Source organism: Lissotriton vulgaris, chromosome 3_2, assembly GCF_964263255.1.
Source record: "Lissotriton vulgaris chromosome 3_2, aLisVul1.2, whole genome shotgun sequence".
NCBI lineage: Eukaryota > Metazoa > Chordata > Amphibia > Caudata > Salamandridae > Lissotriton > Lissotriton vulgaris.
In genome coordinates this window covers 10,560,070-10,578,151 of record NC_141690.1, presented here as the reverse complement: position 1 = coordinate 10,578,151, position 18,082 = coordinate 10,560,070, and the positions used below count along the sequence as shown (strand labels likewise).

At 50.6% G+C, this 18,082-nt stretch overlaps 1 protein-coding gene across 1 annotated transcript in view; it reads left to right on the top strand.

Annotated features, from left to right (window-relative positions):
• Nucleotides 1–18,082, top strand: part of LIAS (lipoic acid synthetase) — a 193,946-nt gene that overhangs the window by 135,082 nt on the left and 40,782 nt on the right. Inside the window, exon 9 of the mRNA XM_086963967.1 lies at nucleotides 2,913–2,983. Coding sequence (XP_086820093.1) covers nucleotides 2,913–2,983 — 71 coding nt within the window. The remainder of the gene's footprint in view (nucleotides 1–2,912; nucleotides 2,984–18,082) is intronic.

Sequence of the window (18,082 nt, the reverse complement as noted above, 5' to 3'; positions counted from 1 at the left end):
TGCCTTTAGCGTGCTGCCCCCTCCTTGCACGTGGCTTCTGATGCAGCATTACATAAACGTCAAGGTACTGAAAACCATTGGTCACCACCTGCAGCACCCATGGGAGACCAGTGCAGTCTAAATGGGTATAGGGATGGTATAGCACAGATTTATTCCAATTGATAGGATAGCCCGTATTGGCCCCGTAGGATTCAAAAGTCTCAAGGATCGTTCGGTATTGTGGTTTCGGGTTCAGTGACATACAGCAAGATCAAAAAACAAGATTAAAAAAGTCAAAGCAGTCGTCATAGTCCATCAAAAAGTGGTTGTAGACAAAGTTGTTGTTGGCGTCACTACCTACGAGTCTCAGTTTTAAAGACTCTGTACAACAAGAACATATCCGCGTGAAGTGAGATTTTTACTTCTTCTCTCTCCCGTTTAGAGATCTTGACTCCCCAGATGTCTTGTTGGAAATGAATCACCGCCACCAGTGGCTCGATCGTAAAAGCGAACAACAAGAGAGACCAGGGACATCCCTGTCGGGTGCCGCATTGTATGGAGAAAGCTGAAAGAGAACCCCGTTCACTTGAACTGCCGCCATAGGGGCCTGATAAAGCAGGAAGATCCACTGTTGAAAGTGAAGCTTTTTTTTTTTCAATGACCTCATCATTGACGAGGAACACACTTGCCAGCGTTCATGGATCATGTTCACACTCAATTAAAAATTAAAAATGACAAAATACGTATGATATATGTTCACCACCTATTTTAATGGGGAGTGCAGTCGACTCTTTTTACACATTACGAGGATTCGATGGTAGATAGTTGACATCATTATTTCGACACCTTTCTCATTTATGGGTTAAATGTTCACATTACTTTGAGTTAGGTCACATTTCTTTGTTTTCGTCACAAAAGTGCCCCTGATGATAAAGTGAGCAAACTGGTGAGTACCTAGCAGCAGCTCAGTGGACGTTGCTTACGTGAGGCACTTTCTGAACCACCTCACATTTTTCTTAATTTCTTTCTCTGCCCACCTTTAATTTCTTCGATAGTTGGGTTGGGGTGTTGTTAGGTGGTTGATAATGTCCATACAATTGAACACATTTTGGGGGGGCATGCCAAAAAAAAATTAGCATAGCCATACCCAGGAGGTAGACCTGATACCCTTTGCATAAAGAATGTGCAAAGTGATTGTGTGTTCTTTGTAACCAGGCTTTGATGTTTTGTAAACTGTGTGAGTGGAGGGCCGCCTGATGACAATTCCCTCTGACACTCCTTGTTTAACCCCTTCGATGCTCATGACGGAACGGTTCCGTCATGAGCATCGGTTGAGCTGTGCTCATGACGGAACCGTTCCGTCATGACCACGCCTGTTTCCATTAGGGCTCAGCACCCGGCGGTAAATCGTACCGCACGGATGTGGTTAAGAGTTGAACATCAACTTTACACAAGTAGCTAATGGTATCCTTGGACTCAAGGGTAAGCTCTTATGATTCTCTTTTGAGAGATTAATGCACATGCCTTTGTTAAAATGGATTTCAATACGTTTTATCAACAAAAGTGAACAATCGTCCTTATTAATAAAATCACCCGTCCCAAACTCCACATCTACCTCGACTCATAATTATGTAGTCAGGCAGGCCCGGCAACCTAGGCCCGGGATTACAGATTGATCGGTCACAGGTGGGAGGGTGCATAGCTGGCAGGCAAACACAGTCACAGGAACCTCTTGATCAATCCCACAGATAGGCTCAGCGACATAACAATGGTCAGGGGAGATTGCCCCCAATAAAGCACACATGTTCCTTTGGGGTAGGCACGCTTTGGAAAAACACCATAAAGTCACATGCCACATGAGTTAGGAACCCATAGCCAATCAGGACCTAGCACACATATTGATTACGTGCTCCACAGGCCGGACAGCTGGACACATTCACTACTGGCCACAGTGTGTCCACGCAATGTCGAGACCCACCTGTAGCAACCATTGATCATTAATTTATGACTTTAAGGCAGCAACCACCATTCCCCGTCAAATATGGTACGCCAGATACGTTTGTAGTTTGATGTAACATTGTATATAAGACCAATGCAAACCCAATGTAAATTGAGACAACCCTCAGACCTCGTGTCTGTAACTGTCTCCTGGTCAAATTGTTTCATTAAACAAAACTGTTCTTGTTTTGCCAAATAACTCTTGTCTTTTTTTATTTTTAAGGCAGCAACCCACATTCCTCACCATGTATGGTACACCAGATATGTTTATGGCTTGATGTATCATTGTGTATAAGACCAATGCGAACTCAATGTAACTTAAGACAGTCCTCAGAAAATGTTCTTGTAACTGCCTCCCGGCCGAATAGTTCAATTAAAAAAAATCTTACTATTTGCCAAATGCCTCTTGTCTTCTGTTTTTTAAAAGAATTTAAACCAGAGCAGCACTTTCCCTCCATTCCCTCTCAACAAAGAGTTCTCCAGAAACGAATGAAAGAGCAATACAAGCTGATCCTGATAGGCCCTGCTTGAGCCAGGCTTTTTAGGTATGCAGACCTGTGCGACTAAAGTGAACTCAAACCTGAAACCAAGGAGCACAGGCAGATTCTGCACATCTTGACTTCCTGGCCAGTTTTGTGTGTTAAGAGAAAGGTTTGTTGTTAAAACTAGTGGCGCTTCTGCTACTTAATGTATATGTGTAGATGCTGCGATTGACTACGCTTTTCAGTATGCATTATGTAAGGTGATGTTTCCAAATCTCTGCCAGCTTTGTGAGCTGACTTTTTCCAAATACTTGCAGACTATATAGTTACTCAAAACTAAACTAGCCCCAACCCGAAGACCAGATCATTTCAAAAAAATATTGTGACATGGAGATTGGAATGCAGTGACCATGCTTTTCTGCCTCTTAACTATATGTACTATTCCTTTTGTAGCATTGCGTGCAGCAGACGTGGACTGTCTGACATTTGGTCAATACATGCAGCCAACGAAACGTCACCTTAAGGTAAGCATATGGGGCATATTAACACAATCTATAGTTCTCTGGTAGGTGCATTTGTTTTTAGGAGGAAGTACTTAAAATCAGAGTAATACACATAACTTGCATCCAAGGAGGCGTGTTGAACTTCCATGTAATAGTCCATAATCACATATCCCCCCCCCTTAAACCCCTCCCCCTCCCCCCCCCCTACCCCTGGAGCATCTCAGAGAGTTTCAGAAAGAGCCGCACATGTGATAGTAGGAGCACACACCTCCTATTAGTTTCCGGGAGTGTCTTTGGCAGATTTGTGCCGCTGTTGGACATTTGATGAACTGCAGAAAGATAGTTTCCTTTTATTACTCCTCAAAATCTATGGAGATGTTTAACAAGTAAATCAATAAATATGACAAAAAAACCTCTAAATGCTCCAAAGAGAAATGCTCACCAGGTTCAGATAGTTTGCCCAACGTTTGGCATGATTTTGATTTCCATCAGCCCACCCATTTGGCGGAGCTTCGTCATCTGGAAACCCACAAGAGTAGAGTCAATGTAGCCAGTGTTGCTCCAAGGCTAACATGATTGAATACTTGACCTCATACTCCCGGTAATCTCTGCCAACATGCTTATTCAAAGTATGAGACAACTGATGGAGTGCAGTGCAAGTGAAAAATGTGAAAAATAAAAATGACTAAAAGGACAAAAAATGTTTATTAAGTATTGTCCAAATGTCATAATTAAAAACCGCCTGATAGTATGGAATGAATTTAATATCTCCTTGCAACAAGTGAGGTGGACATGTTTCAGCCGTTCTGGCTATTTAGCCCGGCTTTCTTCAGGACCTAGTAGATATATTGTGCTACTGCAGGAAAAAACTATTCATGAAATCTATTATACATGAAACAGTTTCACATAAAGGAATGAGTAGATCAGTGGTTTATTACCACCCTAACGGACATGAATCCCATGTGTATGTAGGTAAGAGCTATCTCTTTTTTCCTGACTCAAAACAAAAATTTGTCAAAAAAGGGGGGTCAAACTTGTAGTGGTGAACAAAAAGTGATCAGAGCATAGAGGTTAAAAAGTCACAACAATCGATTATGAATATTAATCTACTACGCCAGCCCATTACGTGACTGCATTTAGGCAATTTCACATTTCACAAATTAGTACTCACCCAACTTGCTGTGGGAGTATGCCTCCCCTCACCCGGCAACTGCTCGGTGGTTGAGGCCCGCTCTATTTGTAAGTAAAACAAGGGAGCAAGAGGTAATGTCATCATCAATCTTTGTCCCTTTGTTATACTTATAGAATCACAAATAAATAATTAGAACCTAAATCAAAAATATAGAATCTTGGCGTTCAACACCATGAAGGACAGCAGGCTAGTCCCTGGGTTACGATGTGATTAGATATATAAGTATGGTTCATTATCTACTGGAGTATAACTTAACCAGTACAGTATTGATAATGAAATGGAGGATTATTGAAATGATGTGACTGGCCAAAATGCCCTCAGTAATGTGCCATGTCTTTAGTAACAAAGTTGATAAAAGCACATGTCATAAAACAAGATAATAACCTATCCTGCCCCTTTCTATAAGGTTGAGTACATGGTGTATAGCAAAGGAAAATGTCAAAACATAAACACTATTCCCTTGATGGCCTATGGCATAGATATTATTATGTCAATATTCAAAAATCAAAAAGGTACCAAAAGAATTAGAGCAAGAAAGTCTCTCCAACAAGGTTACCTTACCTGTCCGTCCGTACCCCTTTGCAGTCTGCAAGCAGTGTGGGAGGTACCTAGGACAGGGAGTTGTCTCTCTTTTTTTTTTTTTCCAAAACCTTTATTGCTCCTTGTCATTTTTCACAGCCATTGGCCTACAACCCAACGGGCCGGCCGCTATATCAGTGCGAAAGTAGGCTATTATTGGAGAAGTCCATACATTTGTTGCTGTGTCCGTGGTTTGATTATTTCGCACTTTAGTAAAGGGGCATCTTTCACAATCAATGTGCTAAATTAAATAGTTTTTTTTTTTTTTTCAACAATAAACAACGTAAAAGATCAACAAATAAATCACAGGTAGGTCATCACGTGCTGGAGTGAGTCCACATACATTGTGCCGTGGTAAGTTTCTGACACATTTATCTGCACTTAAGTCTGCAAAGTCATACATATTGTTCAATACTGATGTTAAGTATACATGGAAATTCCTACGGTGTGGATGCTCTCTTTGTTCCTCCATTTCCAACCCTCTCGTCCCCCATGGTCTCCCACAGTCCCTACCCCCACCTACACTCGCCCCCTTCCTGAGAACTCAAATCGTCCTCCCCTCTCCTCATCTGATGATATTGGTTCATCTTCCGGTAAGGGTTCACAAATGTCTCCTCTGTATGTATTCCACGGGGTCCAAATCTTATTCCATTTTCTCGGGCAGGCCCTGCTATCATATACTTCCCTTTCCGTGACCATTACCCTGTCCATATTCTCACACCATTGTGTTCTCGTCGGCACCTCTGTTGCCCCCTATTTTTGTGCTATGTCTCTTTTAGCTAATACCATGCCCAAGGTAACCCATTGCTGGCCATGTCTAGACAAATCATTAGGTTCCCACACATTGAGTAGGCATTTTCGTGGTTCAGGGACCAGAGATGTCCCCATAGTCTGTGATATGGTGCGCAGTACACGTCTCCAGTAGTCTTGAATGTGTGGGCAATCCCATATCGTGTGGAAGAATGTCCCTTCCTCCCCACACCCTCGGAGGCAAAATGGGTGTTGGGCGCGGTGTATGAGGTGTAGTGTCGTTCTAGTATAATATACTCTATGTAGAATTTTGAGCTGTATGAGCCGGAACTTAGCTGAGATGCCTACTTCTTTTGGCGAAGCCACTGCTTCATTCCATTCGGCTTCGTCCATAGCTGCTACGTCACCCTTCCATTTTTCCTTAAGTTTGGTCATGGGATCTAGCAAATTATTTATTAACTTACGGTATGTGAGCGAGGTAGCTCGCTCCAACATAAAGTCCGTAAGGAGGAGGTCTTCAAGCGGGGAGGCCTCTGGTACCTCCGTCTCGGGGGGGATGGCTGTAAGCAGTGCGTGCCGAATCTGAGCATATCGGAACTCTTCTCGTGTTCCTAGCTCATATTGTTCTCTCAGCCGTGCAAATGGAATCACTGTGCCTCGTTCCCATAAGTCTCCCACCGTGGACAGGCCTATCTCATCCCATTGAGAGAAACCCTTGCTATTCCGTAAGTTCCCCAGCTCCCGGGAGTCCCACAGGGGAATAAGTTTAGTTATTCTCCCTTTCCAACCTAGTGTCGACAGTGCCTTGTGCCATATCTCAGCTGTGAGTCTTGTGGGTCCCATCAATCTGCGTATTACCCGTTGGTCGTACAGTGGGACTAGCAGGGTATTTGCTCCCAACTGTGTCTTGTCTGCTCTGAATGCTGGGTCATTTTGGGGGGCGTGGATCCATTGATTTATGATTTTCAGCTGTGCTGCCCAGTAATACAATTTCAGGTCTGGCAGTGCAATCCCCCCGTCATACCACCCTTTGTGCAGTTTGGCCTGCGCGATGCGGGCCGGGCGGTTACCCCATAAAAGATTCGCCATCAACGCTGACACTTTCCTGGAATAACCTGGTGCCACCGGGTACGGTGTATTCTCCAGGATGTACAGGAAACGGGGCAAGGACATCATTTTGTACAATGTATGTATTGTATGTATGTATTGGCATTTATATAGCGCACTACTTACCCGTAGGGTCCCAAGGCGCTTCGACCGCTGCGAAACCCTTCCTGGCTTCCCTGAGAGATGGTCCCTTAATGGGTATCTCCAGGGTGAGACCAGGCATCCCCGGCGGTCTGGTGGGGCCGTTAGTGAAGATGAGGCAAGCTAATGCCCAGAGTTGCCGAGTGTGATCGCTGATCAGAGTGGGCACCGAGGCGAGAGAATTATCGAGTCCGCTGACCCTGGTCCAGAAACCTGCCGCGCCGGGAATCGAACCCTGGTCCCGGGCCGTCCTCTGCTCTCGGGTCTGCCGCCTCTAACCAGTGAGCCTTACCCAGCATCGTTAGGGGAAGTCCGGCCCAGAACCCAACGTCCTGTTTAAGCCGTTCTATAGGTGGCTTCAGGTTTTTATGTGCAAATTCTACCGGGTCTTTGGTGACATGTATGCCCAAGTATTTAAAGGAGGATCCGGCTTCGGTCAAGGGGCAATGGGCACTCGGTGTCGGGCCCGGTCCCTTCAAAACATACAGTTCCGATTTGTTCCAATTCAGTGTGTATCCCAAGACTTTCCCGTGCTCATCACACAGTGTCAGAAGCGCTGGAATGCTACGTTCCGGGTCTGTGAGGTAGACAAGCATGTCGTCTGCATACAGGGAGACGCGGTCCTCCCCACCCCCAGACCAGGAAATCCCTCTTACCAATGGGGTAGACCTATCAGGTGTGCTAATGGTTCTAGGGCGATTGCGAAGAGCAGTGGTGACAGGGGGCAGCCCTGTCGAGTTCCTCTTCCCAAGGGGAAAGTGTGCGAGATATGGCCATTCGTTACCACCTGCGCCACTGGTCTCGCGTACAGCAGTCTGACCCATGCTATGAATTTGGGTCCAAACCCTAAGTGTGCCAGGACCTCAAACAGGTAGTTCCATTCAACTAGGTCAAATGCCATTTTTGCATCGAGGGCCAGTATCACCGCTGGTTCGGTATCGAATCCGCTCTTGCCAACACTCCGTGCACTCTTCGCAGATTCAGTGTTGTCTTCCTGTGCGGCATGAACCCGGATTGGTCTGGGTGTATGAGGTCAGGTAGGCGTGTCATTAATCGGGTAGCCAGGAGTTTGGCTAGTATTTTAACTTCTGCATTGAGCAGGGATATGGGGCAATAGGAATTGCAATTTTCCGGTGGTTTCCCGGGTTTAGGTATCGCAATGATGGTTGCTACTCTTTGGTCTGGTGGGAGCTCACCCTTCGATAAGCAATCCTTATACATGGCCAGTAGGTGTTTACTAAGCTTTTCCGATGTGGCCTGATACCACTCTATCGGTATGCCATTTGGGCCGATCGCTTTGCCGGGTTTTATCGCCCATATCGCTAATTGGATTTCTTCCACGGTTATATCTGCCTCCAGTTCAGCTGATGCCTCCGGCTGCAACCTCGGTGTGTGGATAGGTTCTAATGCCTCCCTGGCCATTTCTACTGTCACTTCCCTGTCAGATGTGTAGACACCCTCAAAATGGTCAGCGAGTATTTCGACTATTCGCTCCGGGCTTGTATGCAGTGTACCCCTTCTGTCTTCTATTTGTTGGATACCTCTAGAGCACCCCCCCCTTTTGTCTAGCCAGGCCAGCATCTTACCTGCTTTATTCCCTATATCATAAATTCTATTTTTTGTTCACGTTATCTGTCCTTTCACTTGGTGCCGTAAATATTCCGTATACGAGTGTTGTTGGAGGTGCAATGTGTGGGCCGTGTCTGGCGTGGGATGTGTTTCGTGTTCGCTTGTTGCTTCTCTCAGCGCCAGCTCTAGTTCAGCCAACTCGCGCGCTTTTTCCCTTCTATAGCTTTTTAAGTGTGGTAATTGAGTGCCCCCTTAACACTGTCTTGTATGCTTCCCATAGGATCGCTGCCGACTGCACTGACTCTAGATTCTCTTCGAAGTAATGTGTGACCGTCCTGTTTTCAACAGACACGGTCGCTCCAGACGCTGCTCCCCGCTCCGCTTGCCTGCTGAAGTGCCTCTGCTTCCCCACCTCGCTCTTCCGCAAGTACCCACAGAGTGTAAATCGATCTGTCTTAAGGAAGGAACCTCGCTGTGCATTACTGTGTCTTAGCGCTCCGCCTGCATAACAACGCTGCTATTAATCACCTGGCATCTAGAATATTGTAGCGCTGCTGTCACTATTGTCTGCCTGATCTAACCGGTGCCTTTATTATTCAGATTGCGCTATTCGACTCCTGTGCCCCATTCCGGTCAGATATCGGCTGAGGCCATTTTGTGATTGCTGTTGTTGTTGTTGTTTGCTTCCTGTGCCTTCCCCGACCAGTCCCCGCCCAGCTCCCGCCTCCCTGCTGACCACCCCTCCCACTGACACCATTTGCCCCGCTCGCCCGATACAGCGCTGTGACCGTCCTGTTTTCAACAGACACGGTCGCTCCAGACGCTGCTCCCCGCTCCGCTTGCCTGCTGAAGTGCCTCTGCTTCCCCACCTCGCTCTTCCGCAAGTACCCACAGAGTGTAAATCGATCTGCCTTACGGAAGGAACCTCGCTGTGCATTACTGTGTCTTAGCGCTCCGCCTGCATAACAACGCTGCTATTAATCACCTGGCATCTAGAATATTGTAGCGCTGCTGTCACTATTGTCTGCCTGATCTAACCGGTGCCTTTATTATTCAGATCGCGCTATTCGACTCCTGTGCCCCATTCCGGTCAGATATCGGCTGAGGCCATTTTGTGATTGCTGTTGTTGTTGTTGTTTGCTTCCTGTGCCTTCCCCGACCAGTCCCCGCCCAGCTCCCGCCTCCCTGCTGACCACCCCTCCCACTGACACCATTTGCCCCGCTCGCCCGCTACAGCGCTGTGACCGTCCTGTTTTCAACAGACACGGTCGCTCCAGACGCTGCTCCCCGCTCCGCTTGCCTGCTGAAGTGCCTCTGCTTCCCCACCTCGCTCTTCCGCAAGTACCCACAGAGTGTAAATCGATCTGCCTTAAGGAAGGAACCTCGCTGTGCATTACTGTGTCTTAGCGCTCTGCCTGTATAACAACGCTGCTATTAATCACCTGGCATCTAGAATATTGTAGCGCTGCTGTCACTATTGTCTGCCTGATCTAACCGGTGCCTTTATTATTCAGATCGCGCTATTCGACTCCTGTGCCCCATTCCGGTCAGATATCGGCTGAGGCCATTTTGTGATTGCTGTTGTTGTTGTTGTTTGCTTCCTGTGCCTTCCCCGACCAGTCCCCGCCCAGCTCCCGCCTCCCTGCTGACCACCCCTCGCCCCTCCCCCCTCTCCATCCACTTATGACAGTTGTAGATTCGTGCAGCGTCCACGCGCAGCGGTCGCGCCCCATCCGCGCCGAAGGTGCGCCAAAGGTAAGCCCGTCTACGCCCGTCCGCGCCTGGACCGCACCCAGCGCCAAACCCCCTGGCCCTCGCAATGCCCAGCCCTCCCGCATTACTTACGACGCCTCCACCCTCCTAGCCCTCAACCCCGGCCGCTCCCCCAACTGCGTCCAAGCCGCTCCTGGACTCACCCATGGACCCTTCTCTTGCAACTCCTGCAAGTTCGACGGCACCAAAACCAGCTCCTCATCCACCAACACCAATCAGAGACCTGACACCAACCACCTAAAATGCATCCTGCTCAACACCCGCTCGGTCCACAGACACACCATCGACCTCTGGAATCTACTCGACACCATCTCACCGGACGTCGCCTTCCTAACAGAAACATGGATGAATGCCTCTTCAGCCCCAGACATCGCCATTGCCATCCCGGAAGGATACAAGGTCATCCGTAAGGACCGCATCGAGCAAACAGGAGGAGGCATCGCTATCGTCCATAAGAACTCCATCCGCATCTCAACCAGCTCAGAGGTCAACCTTGCCAGCGCCGAACACCTCCACTTCCAGATCCACACCGACCCCAAGACCACACTCAGAGGCACCCTCCTCTACCGACCTCCAGGATCCCGTGCACAATTCAGCGACGACATCACTGACTTTATCACCCCACACGCCCTCCCCTCCGAGGACTACATTCTATTGGGAGACCTCAATTTTCACCTGGAAAAGAGCAACGACAGCAACGCCACCACCCTTCTGGACAATCTTGCCAACCTCGGACTCAAACAACTGGTCACTACCCCCACCCACATTGCAGGTCACACACTCGACCCTATCTTCACCTCCAGCAAACATGTCTCCCTCAGTCACACCACAGCTCTTCACTGGACGGACCACAGCTGCTTTCACTTCACCTACAATAAGACCACAATCCACAACCATCCTCAACCCACCATGCGAAGAAACTGGAACAAAATCACCATCGACCAGATCTCCTCATCGCTTCTTCTAAACCCCCCCGCCCACTCCTCAAACCCCAACCAAGCAGCCATTAACCTCACCCAATGGATATCCAACAGCGCCGACATCCTAGCACCGTTGAAAAAACGTCAAAGCAAACCAGGCAGCAAAAACGCCTTCTGGTTCAACGATGATCTTAAGAAATCGAAGAAACACTGTCGCTCCCTCGAGAAGGCCTGGAAAAAAGACCCAAACACCAGCACCAGGGACGCCTTCAAAAACGCCACCCGCATACACCACCAACTAATCCGGTCTGCCAAGAAAGCCGCATTCAAAGACCGTCTAGATAACAACGCCCACAACAGCAAGGAATTATTCAACATCGGCAAAGAATTTACCAACCCATCAGCCAACTCCAACGACATCACCCCCTCCCAAGCCCTCTGCGACTCCCTAGCTTCCTTCTTCCACAACAAAATCGCAGACATCCACAACAGCTTCGACAACCGACCCGAAGACCAACCCACCCAACCTTCTGCAGGACCTTCACCCCCCTTGAACATCCTTAATGACTGGAACCCAATCTCCACTGAGGACACCATCCGCCTGATGAACTCCATCCACTCAGGATCCCCAACTGACCCATGCCCTCACCACATCTTCAACAAAGCAGACTCCCATCATAGCACCATACCTCTGAGATGTCATCAACTGCTCCCTCAACTCCGCCACCTTCCCGGAAAGCTGGAAACACGCAGAACTCAGCGCCCTTCTGAAAAAACCCACAGCTGACCCCACCGAACTCAAAAACTACCGCCCCATCTCGCTTCTTCCATTCCCGGCCAAAGTCATCGAGAAAGCTGTCAACAGCCAGCTCGCCTCCTTCCTCGAAACCAACAAATCCCTCGACCCCTCACAGTCCGGCTTCCGAGCCAAACACAGCACTGAGACCGCACTTATCGCAGCAACAGACGACATTCGAACTCTACTGGACAATGGAGACACAGTCGCCCTCATCCTCCTCGACCTCTCCGCTGCCTTCGACACAGTCTGTCATAGCACCCTACTACAGCGCCTCAGAAACGTAGGAATCCAAGGATAAGCACTGGAATGGATCACCTCGTTCCTCACCGGAAGAACCCAGAGAGTCCGCCTCCCACCATTCAAGTCAGAGGCCTCTGAAGTCATCTGCGGGGTGCCACAAGGATCGTCACTCAGCCCCACCCTCTTCAACGTATACATGAGCCCCCTTGCGGCCATCGCTCGCCAACACAATCTCAACATCATCTCCTACGCGGATGACACTCAACTGATCCTATCACTCACCAAAGACCCTAACACCGCCAAAACCAACTTACACAATGGAATGAAAGAAGTAGCCGAGTGGATGAAGCACAGCCGTCTGAAACTGAACTCAGACAAAACAGAAGTCCTCATCTTAGGCACCTCCCCCTCCGCCTGGGATGACTCTTGGTGGCCAGAAGCCCTTGGAAAAGCACCCATCCCGACGGACCACTCACGGAACCTGGGCGTCATCCTGGACTCACTCTCGATGACCAGACAAGTCAACGCCGTTTCATCATCTTGCTTCAACATTCTTCGCATGCTCAAAAAAACATTTCGCTGGATCCCCACCGAAACTAGAAAAACGGTCACCCACGCACTGGTTACGAGCCGCCTGGACTACGGAAACACTCTATACGCCGGTACCACCGCAAAACTCCAGAAAAAACTCCAACGCATCCAGAACGCTTCAGCCAGGCTCATACTAGACATCCCGCGTAAAGAACACATCTCTGATCACCTGAAAAACCTCCACTGGCTCCCCGTAAATAAGAGGATTACTTTCCGCCTCCTAACCCACGCACACAAAGCACTTTACGAACTTGGACCCGAATGCCTCAACACACGACTGTCCTTCTACACCCCCTCCCGTCAGCTACGATCCTCCAAACAAGCCCTTGCCACTGTACCTCGCATCAACAAAACCACCTTGGGAGGTAGATCCTTCTCCTACCTGGCAGCTAAAACCTGGAACTCACTTCCCACTCACCTTCGCCTTCGCCTTACTCAGAACCACCTAGCATTCAGAAAACAACTTAAAACCTGGATATTCGACAAGTAATTCCCCACCCTTCCTCTAGCGCCTTGAGACCCTATGGGTATGTAGCGCGCTATATAAATCTCTTGACTTGACTTGACTTGACTCGTTGCCTTCTTGAGTGCTTTCCTGACCTTGGGTACTTTGAGACATGCTGCCTGTATGGGGTAAAGTCGTTTGCGTGTTTTCTCCTGGGTTGAGACCGTTAAGGTAATCGGTGAGTGGTCTGATATGCCTCTGGGTTGAATGTCTATGCTGTCTACGTGTTGTATGCATTCTCCCAGTGCTAAGAAGTAGTCTATCCTTGATAGACTGTTGTGGACAGCAGAGTGGAAAGTGTATTGATTCATGTTAGGGTGGGCATGCCGCCATATATCCACCAGCCCCATAGCTGTCAGAAAACGTTGGAGACGTGATGGACCCTCGGCGGGGAACCTGTCGTGTGTACCGTTTATGGTGGCATTAAAATCCCCCCCAAGTATGATGTCACCCTCCGGAAGGGCAAGTAAGAACTCACCTAGGGCCGGAAGCATGACCGAGTGAAGTGCTGGTGGGATATATACCGAGACCACATTAATAGACCTTCCTTCCCACTGTCCCTGTAGGGCCGATAAGCAACCCTGCCCATCAATCTTCGTACTCAGTGGAATAAACTGTGATGATTTCTTAAGTAAAATCCCAGTCCCTCGAGTCCCTGACGTGAACTCAGAATGTGCCACCATTTTATACCCTCTTCTATCAAGCTCCTTGGAAGTACTACCCTGTAAGTGAGTTTCTTGAAGGAGTGCTAGAGCCGGCCCCTGTCTTTTCAATGCAGTAAGTACGAGCCCACGTTTGACCTTGTCTCCCAATCCCCATACGTTCCATGTTAGTATGCGAAAGGGTGCTCCCTGGGATCTAGGCGCACCCTCCACCCGACTATGTTGTGAACAATCTGCCATATATCACCGTGAAGATGTTCATATGTCCATTGTATCTTGCAGCCACAGTGACCCATCCCTCCCTACCCAGGAGGCGGCGCGGGTACCACCCAGCACAACCCGACTCATCCTGCGAAACTCTAAACAACGTAACCACCTTCTCCTTTCCCTTCCCGATCTGAACATGGAGAAATGTGTAACCTGTTTCAGTTTGCGGTTTGCATTGAACAGTTAAACAACCCCCCCTCTCCTCCCCCCCTCCCTGCCTCCCTGCCAGACGGGCTTAGAACTGCCCGCCACCCCAACTCAGCAGAGTGCTTTACCCAACCCATAAACAGTACTTGCTTGCTGGGGTGAAGTGTCCTACGGAGTAGACAGGACCCCTGCCCTCTCCGGTCTCCCCCGGGACAGTGTCCAAGCCGGGTCCCATTCAAGAAGTCATGTCAGTGTACATTCAGCTTGTTGCCGGGAGACTATTCATCCACGTCTTCCAGTGTGTTAGTGTTGTCCTGCGTGGGAGAGCGCGTCGATTCAAATCCACCTGATGCTTGAGATCTCGGTTGGCTGTCTCCACGTTGGCTCTGGTTTGTTCTGTGCGAGCGTCGGGGTAGTCCTACTTGTCGCCATCCATCCAGCCATTCACGCGTCGACTCTGGTGTGTCGAAAAACCATACCTTACTGTCCGCGACCACTCGCAGCCGGGCCGGAAACAGCATAGAGTACGGTAGTTCCTTGGCTCTCAGTTCTCTCTTGATATCAAGGAAGGTCCTCCTCCGGCGTGACACCTCTGCAGTATAGTCCGGGACAAAGGCCACTGTAGAGTTCTGGACCTGCAGCGGCGCGGCCACTCTTGCAGCCTGTAGGATCGCATCCCGGTCACGAAAGTTGAATAGTCTTGCCAGTATGGGTCTGGGGGGGGCTCCGGGCTTGGGTTTACCCCCTGGAACTCTGTGTGCCCTTTCAACGGAGAAGAATTGCGATAAACCCTTGGGTTTGAGCTGTGACTTGATCAGGTCCTCCACATACAGGTCCATGGCTCTCGTTCCCTCCGATTCCGGAACCCCAATAATTCTTACGTTGTTGCGCCTAGAGCGCCCCTCCTGGTCGTCCAGCTTCTCTTTCAGCGTCTTATTCTCCGCTGCCACTCGCTCCATTGCTAATTGTAGGTCTGATGCATCTTCAACCAGAGATTTGGTGACCACCTCGACCTGCTTCACTCTTTTGCCCATTTTTTGAAAGTCCGCCCTAAGGAGTGAGACTTCAGTGGCCGTGGACCCCACCGTGGCCTGTACTTGCGCCAGCGCCTTCATCACGTCGTCGAGTGTTGCCTTCTTTGTTCCATCGGTTTCAGGCGTCTTCCCCGTCAATGTGCGCGGTTCTGCATGAGTTTGCTCCTGTCTGTTGTACGCAAATTTCTCCAATTTAGACTGCGACGCATTGTGTTTCGGGCCTCTGCCAGCCATAGTCCCTTCCGTAGTGTTTGCTGTCCACCGAACCCGTGGCAGATAAACCCAGGATGGGGGTGTCCGTACTCAGCAGGTTAAAAGTGTTAATCAGTGGCGTCACACCTCTGCCGCCCCTGCTCGCTGAATGGGCAGTCAATCCAATGTGCACTGCAATGTGCCCAACTCTCCTCTCTGCCCACCGCACTCTCCGCCACCGCCTGCCGCTGCGATCGCGGCGTCCGGCGATGACCGCCAGAGAACCACGTCAGCGTCCACTGTGCCTAAATGCTGCAGAATCAGTGTCCTCTCCCGGGCCCTGGACAATTCAATGGGTGTCAAATCGGTGTTTAGGCTCCCCGCCCGAGCCTCTGTCGTCCTCCAGCCCACGCCCCCACCGCCGCTGCGGCCCAGCTCACCTTTCACTCCCCAGTCTTGTGGAAGGGAAAGGGTCTCCGCCAATATCCGAACCTCGCGCCTGCAAAGCGGCGCGTATTGCCTGTGTGCAGCGGCGGGTGCCGTGGGCTGCTAACGTGCGGTCTCTTGTATTCCGGGGGGGTCAGGTAGCGGCTTGCCTTACAGAGGCCCTTCCCGAACGGGAGGTTCGTCCTCCCCTCCCCGCAATTATGTCGCACTGCCAGGGGGGGTTAGTCTCCGTGCGTCGGATACTGCTCTTTGCCTCCACCGTCCGTGTGGCTTCTCTGTTCTCCGGCAATCGGAAATGTAATCACTCTGCGGGGCCCAGGGGAGCCCTTCGGTCACCGGTCCCAGTGTGTCATGGGGGGGGGGGGGTCCGGTCAGCGCGCTCTTCCGGTCACCCCTTCCCGCCTCGCCTTCACTTCCGCCCGGCTCTCATTCCTACCAGAGCCCGGCGCTGCAGGATCAACGCAGGCCCCTTGACGACGGCGGTCATAAATCCGTCTCCCGGCATCCGATTTCTGCCGCTTTTTTTCCAGGTGAGTCCCGCTAGGTCCTGGAGCCGGGTTCCTCCGTGTAGAGGTTTAAGTTGCTCGGATTAATGATCGGATTTTAGTGGGGACACTGCCTCACTCGCGGAGCCTTACAGCTATGCGACCGCCATGTTCGGCCGCCAAGCCACGCCCCCCGAGTTGTCTCCTTTTATAGTGGCATTGATTGGCCAAACGAGCCATCATTAGTATGTGGGCCAATGATATACCGCGATATTGTGATGTGGCCCGAGCGTTTATGCATTAGATATTGTGGACAGCTGATGTTGTGAGCATGCGTCTTGCTCAGACGCTTTTTCGAGGCTAATGCATATGCGCCTGATACCGGCCGCTCGCTATGTGCTTTTTAGGTTTTGCCTAGCCAATGCGTACGAAGTACGCATGTGCTAGGAAAAAGCTAATGAGTATAGTATATGTGGCTTGGAATACGCCCCCGTCTTTCATTGGCTAGCTCCATAAATGGAGGCTAGCCATTGGAAGACGGGCCTGTCCGTCAATGCCGGACCAGATTCGGGGGCGTTCCCGAGAATTTTTGGCTTTTGGCGACGTCACGCTACGTCAGCCAAAAGCCCTCGGGAACGCCCCCGAATCTGGTCCGGCATTGCCGGCACCCGCCTTCCTGCTCGGGCCGTGAGAAGGAGCCTCGCTTAGAGCGCGTGGAGCGCTTTTGCTGACCTCTAAAGCCGGTGCCCACCCGGCATTGTCCCTTTGTTTCCCCGCCGCGGCCCCCGAAGCCGAGTTCCCCAGCCGAAGGAAGCAGCCGTCCGCCTCCAGCCAGGGCCGCGCTGGGATTGGCCCAGCCGGCCGAGCCTCTGCTGCGTCATCGGGAGGAGGAGTGGAGAGCAGGAAGCAAGAGATCTGCTGGAAGGAGAGCAGCTCTCCGAGTCTCTGTCTCTCTCATACACACGCCGTGCTCTCTCTTCTCTGTCTGCCTCGGTGTTTCTCCGTGGCTCACTCGTCCCTTCGCACTCTCTTAGTCTTAACCCTTCCCTCACCCTGTCTCTCTGTGGCCGCCCCTCTCCGCTCCTCTCCTTCGCCAAGGCCCTCCCGCTCCTCTTTTTTTTAATGCTTTTCTTATCTGTCTCTTTCTCCCCTCGGTGCCCCTCTCTCTCTTTCCCCGCCCTCCGCCACTCCCTCGCTGCCCGCCCCTCTCACCCTTGCGCTGTCGTTTTCCTTCTCTTCTTGTTGCTCGCTCTCCCTTCTTGCTCGCTGCCGCCTGTCTGTCCCTTCCTCACTGTCAGTCCTGGCGCTCTGCACTCTCTCCCCTCCTTCGCCCCCACCGACCTCCTTCTCACTGTCCCTCACTCTCTTCCTTGCTCTCGGTGCCTGTCCCTCACTCTCTTCCTAGTTCTCGGCCGCTCCTCTTTTTTAATGCTTTTCTTATCTGCCTCTTTCTCCCCTCGGTGCCCCTCTCTCTCTTTGCCCGCCCTCTGCCACTCCCTCTCTGCCCGCCCCTCTCACCCTTGCGCTGTCGTTTTCCTTCTCTTCTTATTGCTCGCTCTCCCTTCTTGCTCGCTGCCGCCTGTCTGTCCCTTCCTCACTGTCAGTCCTGGCGCTCTGCACTCTCTCCCCTCCTTCGCACCGACCGACCTCCTTCTCACTGTCCCTCGCTCTCTTCCTTGCTCTCGGTGCCTGTCCCTCACTCTCTTCCTAGTTCTCGGTG